General features: G+C 46.0%; 1 protein-coding gene across 4 annotated transcripts; it reads left to right on the top strand.

Annotated features, from left to right (window-relative positions):
* Positions 1 to 1,191: 1,191 nt before the first annotated feature.
* MIGA2 (mitoguardin 2) lies at positions 1,192 to 14,620 on the top strand. Of its 4 annotated transcripts, none has more exons than XM_034436126.3 (16): positions 1,192 to 1,297; positions 2,647 to 2,846; positions 3,503 to 3,713; positions 4,325 to 4,437; positions 5,447 to 5,567; positions 5,715 to 5,851; positions 6,639 to 6,753; positions 8,884 to 8,987; positions 9,301 to 9,416; positions 9,872 to 9,944; positions 10,415 to 10,501; positions 10,842 to 10,940; positions 11,460 to 11,594; positions 11,808 to 11,861; positions 12,710 to 12,826; positions 13,531 to 14,620. In XM_034436126.3, the coding sequence occupies exons 2-16, from the start codon at positions 2,751 to 2,753 to the stop codon at positions 13,729 to 13,731; spliced, it is 1,779 nt and encodes a 592-aa protein (XP_034292017.1). In that variant the 5' UTR covers positions 1,192 to 1,297; positions 2,647 to 2,750; the 3' UTR covers positions 13,732 to 14,620. The 4 variants fall into 4 exon arrangements, with proteins under 4 accessions (XP_034292017.1, XP_034292016.1, XP_034292015.1 ...); XM_034436125.3 differs by having other exon boundaries at positions 1,192 to 1,325; XM_034436124.3 differs by having other exon boundaries at positions 1,192 to 1,345.
* The last annotated feature ends 20 nt before the right edge of the window (positions 14,621 to 14,640 follow it).

Below are 14,640 nucleotides of genomic sequence, written 5' to 3'. Positions count from 1 at the left end.
ACTGTCAGGAATAACGGAATAGAATAACAGAGTTGGAAGGGACCTTGGAGGTCTTCTAGTCCAACCCCTCGAGCAGGAGACCTTTTCCCATTGCGGACAAGGGGCTGTCCGATCTCTTCTGTAAAACCCTCCAGTGATGGAGCACCCACGACTTCTGGAGGCAAGTCGTTCCACTGGTCAATTGTTCTCACTCTCAGGAAATTCCTCCTTAGTTCTAGGTTGCTTCTCTCCTTGATTAGTTTCCGTCCTTTGTTTCTTGTCCTGCCCTCAGGGGCTTTGGAAAATAAGTTGAAACCCTCCCCCCTTCTTTGTGGCAGACCCTCAAATACTGGAAGATGCTATTTAAACAGTAAAAGAGTTGGAAGGGACCCTTGGGGGTCATCTAGTCATGTCACCCCTTGTCCTTCTCGTCATTCAACTTGTTAGTTGCGAAGTCGTGCCCGGCCCATCGTGACCTCATGGACAATGTTCCCTCCAAGCCTTCCTGTCCTCTGCCATCTTTTGGATACCCAAATTCCTGCAACCGTTCTTTGTAAGGTTCAGCCTCCAGGCCCCCAACTTCTTGCTCTTCTCTGCAACGATTAGGGGGCCGGAGAGGGCCGCCCTCTGGTTGCAAAAGGAGCAGAGCCATGGGAAGGTGTTGGGCGGCCTTTGCCTAAAGATGGGGTTAGAATCACCAGCCAAAACCAGGTTTAATGTCACCATCTTCCAGGTTCCAGGTTTGTGCATCTTATAAAAGTAACAATAAATCAATTTATAGTTTGTCTTGTAGGAAGCCAGAGATAAAACCTTTTATTCCTATTTTAATTTAAATCGCAATTAATGCCCTGCTCAAAACAGAATTCTCATTCAAATAAGGGCGGAAAAAAGAAAGGTCCAGAGTCCTGCATGTTTCTAGTCCCTGTTTTTATTTCATTCCCATGGCATAGCCTCTAGCCAAGTGCAGAAGGCATTGCCCTTTTAACAAGAGCCCCGCCCCTCCGCTTTCCACGTCGCGGCCGGAGCCAATCAGCTCTAAAGCCACGCCTCCTTTTCCCATTGGGGAAACAAGGACGCCGCTTTGGTTGCTCAACCGCACTAGATTCTCTTGCGGTAAGTAAGGTAAGCGACCAAAGGGTGGCTATTGGTCCGCTCTGGGACGGGGTGCAGTTTCAATTGGCTCGGACGGTTGGCAATCTGCGGTCTCACTCCGGGGCTCCGCCCCTAGGCGGAGATTAGACAAGCTAGTCTGCGCGGCTGCGATCGAACCGGGAAGGAGACGCTGTCCTTCTGCAGCCATGGCGAGCGGAGCGGTGTGGTGAGAGCTCCCCCCGATTAGGAGAATGGTATTGGCTACGTGGCTTAGGTCAGACGGGCGGCGGACTCTTCCATTATGGGTTGTGGGGGGGGGATGTTTTAAGATGACTTTTTTTTCTTGCATAGCCGGCTTTCTACCGGGGCTGGGAAAGTGGATCTCTCCCAAACAGGCGCCTTGGATTGTGTGTGACAGCTGCTAATCATTTATGCACGCCCAGCGGGTTTGCTGACAGGCAGGCGGCAGGGGTAGCCGCAAAGTGCAAAGGTGTGCAAAAGGCACGCAACCAGCCGGTTTCGCGTGTGCAAGCCCTCTCGCCCCCGTCTCTTCGGTGCATGCTAAGCAGGTTCTTCTGTGAGCAAAGAAAAGGGAAAAAAAAAAAAAAGCTGGGGAAATGAAGAGTAGAGCCCCCAGGTCCAGGAGCAGTCTACCTGGGATGCCTTTTTTTTAATGCATGGGTTGGATGCTTCAAAGGCTAGCTTTTCAAGGAAACAGGAAAGGTCTTTTAAACTCACCATTTTGCTTGGGGCTTCTCAGCCAGAAGGGAAAAAAAATAATGGAACAAAAATGTTCTGGAGAGAAAAAAAATCCTAACCAGAAAAATTACGATATTTGAGTGGCAGTTGTGCATCAAAAACTTTCCTTGAGTTACGTCAAGCTTTACTTCATCAATTCGGGGAAAAAAACCTTGATAATTTCGTCGTTTAGGGATGCAACGATAGCGCATCAAAATAGCCATTGCAAGAATTGTGTCCTCGTTATTGATTTGACATAGCTTTGAGGTTATCTATTAGGTTGTATGATATAATATAGCCTTTTTTTCATATGTGTTTTCCAGAAGGAGTTGCCATAAATTAGGCTCGGCTTGTATTAGTTAGGAGCTCTGCAGAGACTGGCTGGACGAGATATTGTAATCAGGGAGTAAACCAGAAACTTTCTCATTTGTGTTCTCTAATTTGCGTTAAAAATGTTTTTGTATGTGTTGAGCGTAAAACACCCCCTTTCTGAGCAACAGGGAATTGTTGAAATGGGCCATTTCAAACTCGGATTCTGTGAGAATAAATACATAAATAAAATTGAGTTGGTCACATTTAGGAGTGCCACAGCTCGTCATAAGTTAAGGACTACCTGGAATGAGATTGATCTATCATACAACCATAAGCCGTGCTGACTCTCTTCTGGCATTTCTGAAAAACGTTGTAAATAAATCTTCATCCAATGGAGTTTGTCCTGAACTTTAAAAATTAACCCGGTCCAACATTTTCGTTCTTCTGGTGTAACTGTTTTGTGTCTTGTTCCTCTTTGAGTTTTCCACCATTTTTCCAACTATTTTTTTTTTGCCTTTGCTCCAGGAAATAGATGCACTTCCGAAGGCTGATGGTTGGATCCTGCGCGACGCTGGACTGCTGTGTGAACAGCACAACCTCGGTGGCGACAACCCGAGCACGTTTCCAACATGGCCTTTCAGAGGACGGAGGGCATGTCCATTATCCAGGCTTTGGCCATGACCGTAGCAGAGATTCCCGTTTTTCTTTACACCACATTTGGACAGGTAAAAGAAGGGGAGGGGGAGAGATTTTTAACAATGATTTACAGCGTAGCAGGCTGTCTAAAACACATGATGTTGGCTTGTTTAAGGAACCTCACATGATTTTGCACATCATTGTTAACTCCAGAGGGATGTGGTTTGGCTTGGAGTTAGTCTGTTTTTTGAACTCCAAACCGTGAAGTTTTCAAAGAACTTGAAGATGTGTGGACTTCAACTCCCAGAATTCCCCAGCTAGCACAGAATATGAATCCATCTGATAGAGTTTAGTCTTTGACTTACAACCATTCGTTTAGTGACTATTCAAAGTTACAACAGGGCTGGCAGGTTGGCAGCCATTGTTTTTTCGGCAGTTCTGATGATCCTCTGAAGTCTGTGTCTGTCTTGTTGGGTTGCAGAGCCAAACCAGACAGTGATAGAAGTGCAGATGACAGCCTCAGTAGTTGCTCTGTAGAACTGGATGAGAAGCTCCTTGGGCAGTTTGAGCTTCCTGAGTTGGCGCAGAAAGAACATTCTTTGTTGTGCTTTTTGGATGACGTTTTTGATGTTAGGTGTCCGTTGAACCGATCAAAGTGTCCAACTCTGGTGTGGTGTGCGACGGGTGAGCCTTTTCTTTGCATAGATGGTAAAGTTGCCTTGTTTTGCTTTTCCCACTCTTAAAGTCGGCCTTCTCTGCTCTGAGACTCACTCCCGGTCTCCGGAAGGTGCTCTTCGCCACGGCTCTCGGGACGGTGGCTTTGGCCTTGACGGCGCACCAGTTAAAGCGTCGACGGCGACGGAAGAAACAAATAGCTCCAGAGAAGTCCAGCACTAAGCCTCTGGTGGTCCCGGTACCCATCTTGCCCACCCGCCGGGTGCCCTCGGTGAAGAAAGGTGATGACGATCAAAGCTGTCTCCTTCCTTGTTGCTCACACAGCAGATACTGTTTGAGTTTCCAAACATCTCTCAACTCTCTCACACACTGACAGGATGCTAGCCAGATGAATACCGATGGATGCTGTGGGCTGGGACATTCTACTCCCCCTCTGTTCCAACTGCCAGTTGCATTATATTAACACACACTGATGCTACAGAGTTACACATTCCACATTAAGTTTCAGGCTGCAAGTGTCAGTTTATCAAGCCCGAGCACATAGTTTCGTAGTGTCCAGCTAGTTATTTTTATAAGTCGCAAATATAGCGAATACTCCTTTGTCCTCCTATTTTCCGTGCAACAACAACTTTGTGAGAAGTTGGGAGAGAATGAGTAGCTCAAAGACACCCAGACAGCTTTCATACCTAAGCAGGACTAGAACTCACGCTCTCCTGGCGATGGGCTCATAGTCACCCAGCTGGCTTTTGTCCCTTTAGGTGGGACTAGAATTCACCGTCTCTCCTGGTGATCGGCTGAAAGTCACCCAGTTGGCTTTCAGCGTTGTGCACTAGAAACTTGTTTTTTTTTTCTCTCTCTCTCTCTCATTTACTTGCATTTTCTCTAATTTCAGGTTATTCCGGCCGTCGGCTGCAGAGTCCCAGCAGCAAAAGCAATGACACTCTAAGTGGAATCTCCTCCCTGGAGCCCAGCAAGCATTCCAGCTCTTCGCACAGCCTGGCCTCCGTAAGAGATGCTTGGGGAGGGGTCCTTCAGCCCCACCTGGTGAGGGGAAGCAGCTGCAACAAGTAGTCCCTGGGCTTCCATCAGCTTATTTAGTGACCTTTCAAAGCTACAACTTTGACTTATGACCGTTTCTCACCTTTACAACAGTTGCAGCCTCCCCGTGTTCACCTGATCAAAATTCAAACACTTGGCAACTGGCATGGACTTATGACGGTTGCAGTGTCCTGGGGGGGGTCATGCGATTCGCTTCTGCGACCTCCTGACCAGCAAAATCAATGGGGAAGGCCAGATTCACTCAACGACCTTGTTACTAACTTAACAAACTGCAGTTTGTGTCACAGCCTTTAGCTAAAAATTCATCCTTCCCTGCAGAAAATTGTGAGTTGAAGATAATTGCAAGTGTTTTGAAGTAGGGCTAGATAATGAGTTGTTTTATATCTGGATCTGGTGCATGGTAAGTATAGTGGCATTCCTCCCTGTATAAACATCTGTGGAATTACAGGCTGCCTGTCTGCAGAAGAAACGTGTTTGAAAAAGGCAAAGAAATTTATGGATAGAAATACAAGGAGTCCTTGACTTACGTCCTCGGACAGCGCTGGCTCTTTGGCTTTGAAATGGAGATGAGCACCGCTTCCTAGAGTCAGGAATGACTAGCACATATGTGCGAGGGGAACCTTTACCTTTACATACCTATTTTCTCTTCTTCAAACACCTCCCCACCTTCTCTCTGTTTAAAGGATAGCTCGAGTTTGCTTTTCAAAAGATTAAAAGGTAGTCTCTTGAGTTAAACATTTTTCCAAGACTTCCCTCCCTGAAAATTTCAATTTTATGTTTCACAGGGGTGTTGCAGGGAAAATAGGAGGAGGAAGGAGTATAAGGTATATTCAATGCCTTGAGTTATTTGTAATAATAATAAAGGCAGGATACAAATAGTTGAGATCGTTTACTGGTACGTTTGAGGTGATTGACAGATGACAATCCTGTTTCCATGGGGTTTTTCTCATTCTAGATGGCGGTTGTGAATTCCCCCAGCCCGACCCCAGCTGCTGCAGCCCCCTGGGAAGCCCATTTGGGGGGAGAAGACCCTGGTGCTGCTGGGGATTGCAATGCAGAAAACCTCTATTTTCAAGGTAAAGGGGTTTCCAGAATACCCCAGCCAGCATAGGTGGGCTTCAGCGCCCAGAATCCCTCAGCCTAGCAAACATCAGCTTAGGGTGCCAAGAGGAGGCTCAAATCTGGTTGTTGCTGATCATTTGGGGGTCTCTCTTCCTTGCCAGGCATGGAGCTGTTTGAAGAGGCCCTGCAGAAGTGGGAGCAGGCCCTGACCGCCCGTCAGAGGGACCCCTCCAGCCTCTCTGCCTCTTGGGTCGTCCCCAAAGAGGAAGAGCTGCTGCTGCCTGAAGATCTGTGTGAGGTACGGATCCTTCGGCAATTTCGGGTCTCCTGGGAAACATCGCGTTCAGGAGATGCTGCCCCAGAGCTGGTAAAATCTAGAATCCCTTTGGAGATGACTATATGGACACCATCACCAAGTTGGCTTATTTTCAGCACCGTTTCCTGGCAGAAATGGCTGGGTAAACCATTCAGGAATGACAACCAAGAGGAGCAAATTCTACTTTATTGCAAAGCTACCGTATTTTTTGGAGTATAAGATGTTTCGGGCTGTAAGACGCACCTACCTTTTTTGGGAAGGAAAACAAGAAAAAAAATCTGCCTCCCAGCAATTTTTCTCCTTGCAGCAAACAGCCTGTTTCATTTTCAGCACAGCCTGATTAGCACAAGAAAAAAAAAATCTGCGTCCCAGCAATTTGCCTGCTTGCAGGAGGCCCGCACGGCAATAGACAATGGCAATCCCTGCAGGCTGAAACAGCTGATGGTCGGGAGGCCGGTCCAACCGGCAATCAGCTGCTTGTGCTAAGCAGGCTGTGTTGAAGCTGAAATGGGCTGTTTGCTGCAAGGAGGCAAATTGCTGGGAGACAGAGGCCAAAGGGGGGGGGCAGCAGGTGGGCGGGGCTACATTCAGTGTATAAGACACACAATTTCACCTCTTTTTTGGGGGGGGGAAGTGCATCTTATACTCCAAAAAATACGGGTACACTATTAACAGAGGCTTAAGTACCCATATCCGGAATTTTGGTTTCTGAAGGCCGCTGATCCTCATTTTATGTCGTGTGCAGCCACGTCTGTCTTTTTTGCTGCAGGAATCTCAGAAAAAAGAATTTGCAGACAAGCTGGAATTGCTCCTCTACCGGGCCTATAACCTGCAGGAGGAATTTGGATCCAGCCTGTCAGCCGATAACATGTTACTTGATTTAGGTGAGTAGAGACAGTTTCCTAATTCCGGGAGAAACTGACCGTGTCCTAATTCAAGACCAGGAAGTCTCCAAACCTGGCAACTTTTAAGACTTCTGGACTTCAACTTCCAGAATTCCTCAGCCATCTTAATAAAGGAGAATCTTTGTAGCTCGGGGTAGACGTTTCAGTACCCAACTTGGTAACATCATCAATGCGATTGTAGGAAGTCAGCACCCACCCCTTTCCTAGAGGAATGAAATATTTTGGGAAATATTAAAAAGGCAGCATATTATGTTTCCCTGTATGAGAAATGGAGAAGCATATTTTAAAGACAAAGCAGCTCCCACCTTCCTACCCCCACCCTTTGTCAATGGGCCAGAGGCAGAAACTCAATCTTGGAAACTCATCTGCAACACAATAGCAACAGAAACTAACACAATGAGACCCTTCAGGACAGAAACTCACCACATGGCACCTGGGGAGATTACATCAGCCAGCAAGGCTAGCTAAGACCCCCACCCCCTGGGAGTCTGACAACCAATCAGGAGACTCTTTCGGGGCCCCAGGAAGTTCAAAGCCAGAGAGAGCATAAAACCCGGGGACTCGATGTATCTCATCCCTTTTTCTGTTCAGGAACTCAAGCCATGTGATCCTGTCCACCATTAAACCATCTTTCCAAGCAGTCTCCATGTTTCCAGTGTCTTTTTCCCCACTTGGAGCTGAACCCAGAAGGATATTTCTTCCAACACTAGTAAGGAGAGCTGTTTGCTGTCAGTTTATATTCTGGTGTCTTGGCTATCTGTGTGGGTGGAGAGTGGTCTTAGAGATTCTCTGGCAGGGCTGTTTACTGATGGTTCTTTGGCAGTTCTTTGATTGGGGTATTGTCTACTTGATTGTTGTTGTTGGTTGCGAAGTTGTGTCCTACCCATCTGGACCCCATGGACAACGTTCCTCCAGGCCTTCCTGTCCTCTACCATCCTCTGGAATCCATTTAAGCTCACGCCAACTGCTTCAGGGATTCCATCCAGCCACCTCCTTCTCTGCCGTCCCGTTCTTCTTTTGCCCTCCATCGTTCCCAGCATTAGGCTCTTCTCCAGGGACTCCTTCCTTCTCCTTAGGTATCCAAAGTATTTTGAGTTTCCTCTTCAGGATCTGGCCTTCTAAAGAGCAGTCAGGGTTGATCTCCTCTAGGACTGACCGGTTGGATCGCCTTGCAGTCCAAGGGACTCGCGGGAGTCTTCTCCAGCACCAGAGTTCAAAGGCCTCCATTCTTTGGTGCTCAGCCTTTCTTACGGTCCAACTTTCACAGCCATCCATTGCAACTGGGAAAACCGTAGCCTTGACTATCACACTTTTGTTGGCAGGGTGATGTCTCTGCTTTTTAGTAGGCTGTCTAGATTTGCCATGGCTTTCCTCCCCAGGAGCAAGCGTCTTTTCATTTCTTGGCTGCAGGCCCCATCTGCGGTCATCTTGGAGCCCAGGAAAATAAAATCTGTCACTCCCTCCATTTCTTCCTCAACTGATGTTAACTTTTGAGTTAATCTATGTAGATCTGGGTACTGATTGCTGGTGGAGAGGTACTTGGGTCTTTAATTAGCCATCAATAGGCACATAGACATTAACAGTTATCTATGGACTATGCAAAAGCCCAAAAAGGAACAAAAAAAGACTCCAGCACTCTCCACCAGCAATCAGCACCCAGATCAGCACAGATAACGCCAAGGTTAACTTCAGACCAACACTTAAGAACTAAAAAATTCCCCAATCAGGGAACTGCCAAAGAGCCAACAATAAAGAACCAAAGAATCTCTTTAAGATCTCTCCCACCCATCCAGACAGGGCAAACCCCCAGAATATAAACCGAGAACAAACCGCACTCCTTACTTGCCCTGATGATGTTACCTTGTCCAGGTAATGAAAGGTCTTCAAGAAAACAAGGAAGCTCGGACAGCACCAAGGACCCCCTTTTAACTCTTAAGTCACAATTTGATGTCAACAATTTTATTTTCATTGTATTTTACTTGTACCGAGATGGTTTCTAAAATGTTGGTTTGTCTTCCAGGAAGGCTGTGGTGTTCCTGGTTTTACGTTGCCCATGACTCAAATAAACCACCGTTAACACCTCAAAATTTTTCTTATCCTCTCTCTTAGAGCAAACTCTGATGTTCCCACTGACCGAACAGTCTCTAAGGCGTCAACAAGGTGATGAGGAAGAAAGCGTGACCTCCGAGGAATCCTTTTTCTCCGCTGCGGAGGTAATTTGAACCCTGCGCCGTGTTTTTCCTTCTTTACTTATTCATTATATTTGTACGGCTCTCCCATCTCTTAGAGCGATGTGGCTCTAAATGGCTTTGCCGGAAAACATGACATCCTGTATTTAAATAGTCAAGATTGAAGTTTCCGAGCAGTCTCCTAGGACTGCCCCATACGAAAAGTCTTAAGTAGTAGTCAAGGCTACAGATACCAAGCTGCTTTTGGCTTGGTTTATAATTGTGATATGTCTTTGAGGAGCCTCTTGGGGACCTCTAATGTTTAAGAAATCTGATGGTTTCTGCTTTTTTACCTCAGATCTTTGACGCCCTGGAAATCGAGAAGACCCCATACCAGCCTTCTAAGCCAGCTGTTGCCTACGAAGAAGCATTGCAGTTGGTGAAGGATGGATTGGTTTTGTGCAGGACCTTTCGGTGAGTTCGGGGTAGGCGGGCCTTAGGATATTTATCTCCCCCTGGTGTGGCATCAAGGTCACTATGGATCTGATGGACTCCATGAGAGATTTTAGCTTGTTCCTTACTCTTACTCCTTATCTCAAACTGAATGTAGCCAACACAACGTTCGTTAGTTAGACCCTTCCAAATGTATCAAGGGCATAGTCCTCAAGAGTTCCTAGCTCTTGGTTCTATAGGTAGAGAATTCTGGGAGTTGAAATGCCGAGATATTTGGAGGATGGGTCAAATCACAGATCTCAAGAGTTCCAGATTCTCCTGGTTCCCCATTCCAGGAGTATGTGGTGAAGCTGAGATTCCTAGGCTTCCATCTTTCAAAATTTGTAATCTCAAGGTTGGGAGGACATCAGGCTGGGAAAGCTAGTCCAGATGTTCTCTGTTCTCCCACCTCACCACCAAACCTTCTCCTCTTCCAGCACAGAGCTTTTGGGGTGCTACAGTGACCATGATTTCCTGGCCAAGCTTCACTGCATCAGACAAGCTTTTCAGGTGGGTATGTGGAGACCTTGGAAGTTAGTCCTCTCTTGAAGCTGGTCTTCCCTGGAGACTAGAAAGCTGGTCTTCTCTGGAGATCTTGAAGCTTGTTCTGCCTTGAAGTTGTTTTCCTCTGGACACATCTTGAAGCTAGTCCTCTCTTGAAGCTTGTTTGCTCTGGAGACCTCAAAGCTGGTCTTCTCTAGAAACGTTGAAGCTGATTCTCCCTTGGAGCTAGTTGTCCCTCAAGGCTTGAGGCCAACCCTGCCTTTAATGTCTGTTCTTTCTGGAGTCCCTGAATCTGAGGAATGGCAATTTGGGAGTGGAAGGAAGTTGGCCTTACTGCCGTATCTGGTCCAGAAAGAATTGGCTTGCTTGCAAGTCACAATGGACCTCCCATGAGAGTACGTACGGACCCTCCAAAGTGCTGAATTTGAACTCCCACCCAAGGAACCGTGGTTTCCAATGGGCTGATCTCTTCACAGGAGCTGTTGATGGTGGAGAACAACCAGACGTTTTTTGGGGAGGTGGGCAAACGCATGGTGATGGGGCTGATGACCAAGGCTGAGAAGGTAAGGACCAACTATGAAAGGGTTCTGTGATTGTGCTGGGGGGTGGGGGAGAGAATCTATGGGTCTCCAAAGAGGTGGGTTGGGACCTACCACAGGGTCTGCTCAGTGTAGTGCGACAAATGTTTTTACAGTAACATCTTGAGATCTTCTAGTGGTCTACCGAAGATCTTCTGAGGACCTTCTCCAAAGATAAATCTCTGTGAGATCAGAGTTAACTAAGCAAACTAGATCTGAGGAAACCTCTGGACTTCATGGAACCGATTGAGAAGCAACAAGGAAGTCTCTCTGGTTTCACCTGTTGAGTTTTGGGTTGGTTTCCTCTTGATTTCTGCTCTTCTAGAACACTAAGGGTTTCCTTGAAAGGTACGATGAGATGCTGCGCTACACGCTGAGACAGGAGACCTGGCCAACCACGCAGAAGGAACTGGAAGGGCGAGGGGTGAGTGTTGGGCTTGTCTTCTACCTGGTTCTGCTCAAAGCAACGAAAGGGGTTTCATGGAACTTTTGTAATAGTCCTGCATCTGTTTTGAAAAACAGGATTCATACAAGCCAGCCATGACTTAGGTTTAGGCAGCATAGAAACCAGAGTTTCTGGAATAGGCTAGCATTGGCTGGGCTTACCCCTGACAATTGTGGTCACTAAATGAGGACTACCTGTAGTACTAAGACAAGGCCTTTCTGGTGGTGGCACCCTGGATTGACTTGATAATAAATCTTTTGTCCTTTTGAAACCTTCACGGACAGATCTTTCTCTCCACCTAGCTTTGTGGTCAACTTTGTCACTGGTTTATTTGCCCCACCTTAATCAAGACCTCCCCCCAAATAATGCAGGGGAGGGGGCTATAATGATACGATTAATCAAACTAGGACCAGTTGGATCCCGGAGATGGGGGAATTACGGAGGTTTGCTGCGGTTTGGGTGAATAAACATGGATTGTCTCTCTCGTCCATCCCTCAGGTGGTCTGCATGAATTTCTTCGATATCACCTTGGACTTCATCCTCATGGACGCTCTAGAAGATCTGGAGAACCCGCCGTCCTCCGTTGTGGCCATCCTGCGTAACCGCTGGCTCTCGGACAGCTTCAAGGAGACGGTGCATTTCCAGGGGGGTGGGTGGGTAGGAATGGGACCCTCGGAGTTAAGGGGGCACGGCAGGTGAGGGCTCCAGGCCAACCTAGTTTAGGCACAGAAGCTAAGGATGCAGCTATAATGCAGCTGTCTTAGTGGCCCTTGCAGGAAAGGCGAATTCAATTTATAGACGGGTTTAAACAAGAGGCAAAAATAATCGGTTTTCTTTTCACTCCAGGCTCTCGCAACCGCTTGCTGGTCGGTTCTGAAGGCGAAGAGGCGGCTTCTAATGGTACGTGAGAACGAGGGAGAATCGGATCCAGTCCTGAGCTTCCCTCTCTCCTTTGTCCAGTTCTTAGGATGAAAGGATGGGAGGGGGCCTTGGTAGTCATCTAGACTACTCAGTCCCTTGCAGGATCTGCTAAAGTTATTCAGAGAGGAAATTTTCTGGCCCTCTTCAGGTGGTAGCTTGTCGGGCAGGTAGCCCTCGACTTACGACGGCTCACTTAGTGGCCATTTGAAGTTCTGATGGACCTACTTAGGTGTTCGAAATTCTGATGGTCCAATTTATGGCTGTTTGCAGCATAACCGTGTTGCTTCATTTTACGATGGTTTTGCTGAAAACTGGCGGTTATACTTCTGGTTTCTGGCAAAACCACCTCCATAGCAAAACATGGGTTCATTTATCGACGACCCCTTCACTTAACAACTCGGCATTCACTCTACGACCGCCAGAAGGAAGGTCACAAAATTGGGTTCGGTCATGTGATCGATCTGCTTACAACCACCAAGACGTACAGCCGTAATGGGCATGCTCCATTACAGTCGTAATTCGAGGATTACCTCTACTAGTTGACGAGGGAAAATTCCTTCTCAAGGAATAAACCCATTTGAATTTGCTTCTCTATGGTTGGGCCGGATTAAGGATTTTCTGCAGTCTGGATTCTGCGCTCCTATGATACACATCCCGGTGGATTTCCCAAGGACTGGCATTCTCGGTTTCTGTGTTTTCAGAGGCAACTTTTGCCAGCTAAGAGTTTGCAGTTTTTGCGTGCGATGCGTGCGGTTTATAACGTGTTTAACTTTTAAAATCAGAAGTGGCAACCGATCCATCTTTTCCCTTCTCCGTTTCTGTTTTAGGTTCCGGATGGTTTTATATCTCATTTTTACTCCGTATCGGAGCACGTCAGCCCCGTCCTGGCTTTCGGATTCCTGGGGCCCAAACAGCAGCTTTTTGAAGTCTGCAGTTTTTTCAAGGTAAATGTTCTTTTAAAATCAATTAATCTATCTATCTATCATCTTTATCTACTCTATCTGTATCTATCTATCTATCTATCTATCTATCTATCTATCTATCTATCTATCTATCTATCTATCTACTATCATCTTTATCTACTCTATCTATCTGTATATCTATCTATCTATCTATCTATCTATCTATCTATCTATCTATCTATTTATCTATATCTTTATCTACTCTATCTGTATCTATCTGTAGATCTATCTCATCTCTCTCTCTCTCTCTCTCTCTCTCTCTCTCTCTCTCTCTCTCTCTCTCTCTCATATCTATCTATGTCTTCTGTCTATCCATGTCTGTCTATCCATGTCATCTATCTATCTATCTATTTTAAGAGTTTAAGATGGCAAAGGATAGGCGGTCAGTTAAAGAGAAAAAAAAATCCTTATGTGATTTTTGTTTTTAAATGGCTCGAAACCACAAAGTCCTGGCCCCTCATCCTTTATCCCTCTTTCTCTCTCGTTAATATGATGCGATTGTGTTATAGCCAAGGAGATTGCCCGGATGAACAGGCTGCAAAAAAAAATGTGAAGGAAAAAAATTATATCTGTAATCTAAAAATCTAATATTTTAGATTTTTGTATTTCATATTTTTTCATCCCCTGTGTTTTAATTGAAATGTGAATGTGCCTTATGATAAATAAATAATCATCTTTTTCTCCAGCACCAGATTTTGCAATATCTGAAAGACATGTTTGACCTGGACATTGTAAGGTACACAACGGTGACTTTATTGGCCGAAGACATCCTTCAGCTATCACGGCGTCGCAGTGACATCCTGCTCGGCTACTTAGGAGTGGAGATCATTCCAGAGATCAATGGGACTCTGCAAAATGATGACATGTCCTTCCATAGCTTCAGCTAAGCTTGCTGGCTCGGACAGGACCGTTTGGGGCTTATGAATTCTTTTGTTTTTCTCCTTTTGAAAGACAACCGGCCTCCCTAGTTTGAAGGCTGAAGACGGATTGCAGCAAAACATTCTCTATTTGAATGGTCTAACTTAAAAGCAATTTTGAACTGTGGTTCTCCACCTTGGCAACTTTTAAGAGAGGTGGACTTCAAATCCTAGAATTTCCCAGCCAGCAGAGATGGCTGGGGAATTCTGGGAGCTGGTCCAGGCATCTTAAAATCGCCACGATAGAAAAACACTGATTTAAAGACTGTTTAACAGCCCCAGATGTGTCCAGCATTATCCAGGTGGGAAGTTTTTGCCAATCAGCCATGTCTGTTTCTAGTTATTTAACACTTGCATAAATTGTGACCGAACCCCTGACTAATATTCCTGTTGTGAGATTAGTGCACGAGGACACTTTTTTTTCCCTGTGAAATTTGATGGCCAAAAAGAAAGACAAGTGGGGAGAGACCTGGTAGATCTGTAGAGACCTTTTGCTCCTTTGATTTGGAAAATTCTGATTTAATTTTTTTTTAACTGACTTTATTTTATTGTGTCTATATCAGCATTCTTCAACCTCAGCCACTTGAAGATGGGTGGACTTCAATTCCCGGAATGTTCTAATTGGCATGCTGGCTGGAGAATTCTGGGAACTGAAGTTCACCTATCTTCAAGTGGCCAAGAGTGAAAAACACTGGTCTATATGTAGAGTCAAACTTTTAACAACCTTTCTTAAAATAAAGATTCTCGCACATATGGTGGTCTCGGATGAAAGACCCTCTATGGAGAAGATGGGTGGGGAAGGAAGGAAGGAAGAAAGGAAGAGAAAGAAGGAAGAGAAGGAAGGAGAGAGAGAAAGAAAGAGAAAGAAGGAAAGAAAGA

This window comes from Pantherophis guttatus, chromosome 16, assembly GCF_059756535.1.
Source record: "Pantherophis guttatus breed Tessera chromosome 16, ASM5975653v1, whole genome shotgun sequence".
Classification (NCBI taxonomy): Eukaryota; Metazoa; Chordata; class Lepidosauria; order Squamata; family Colubridae; genus Pantherophis; species Pantherophis guttatus.
This window is presented reverse-complemented; position numbering and strand designations above follow the sequence as displayed.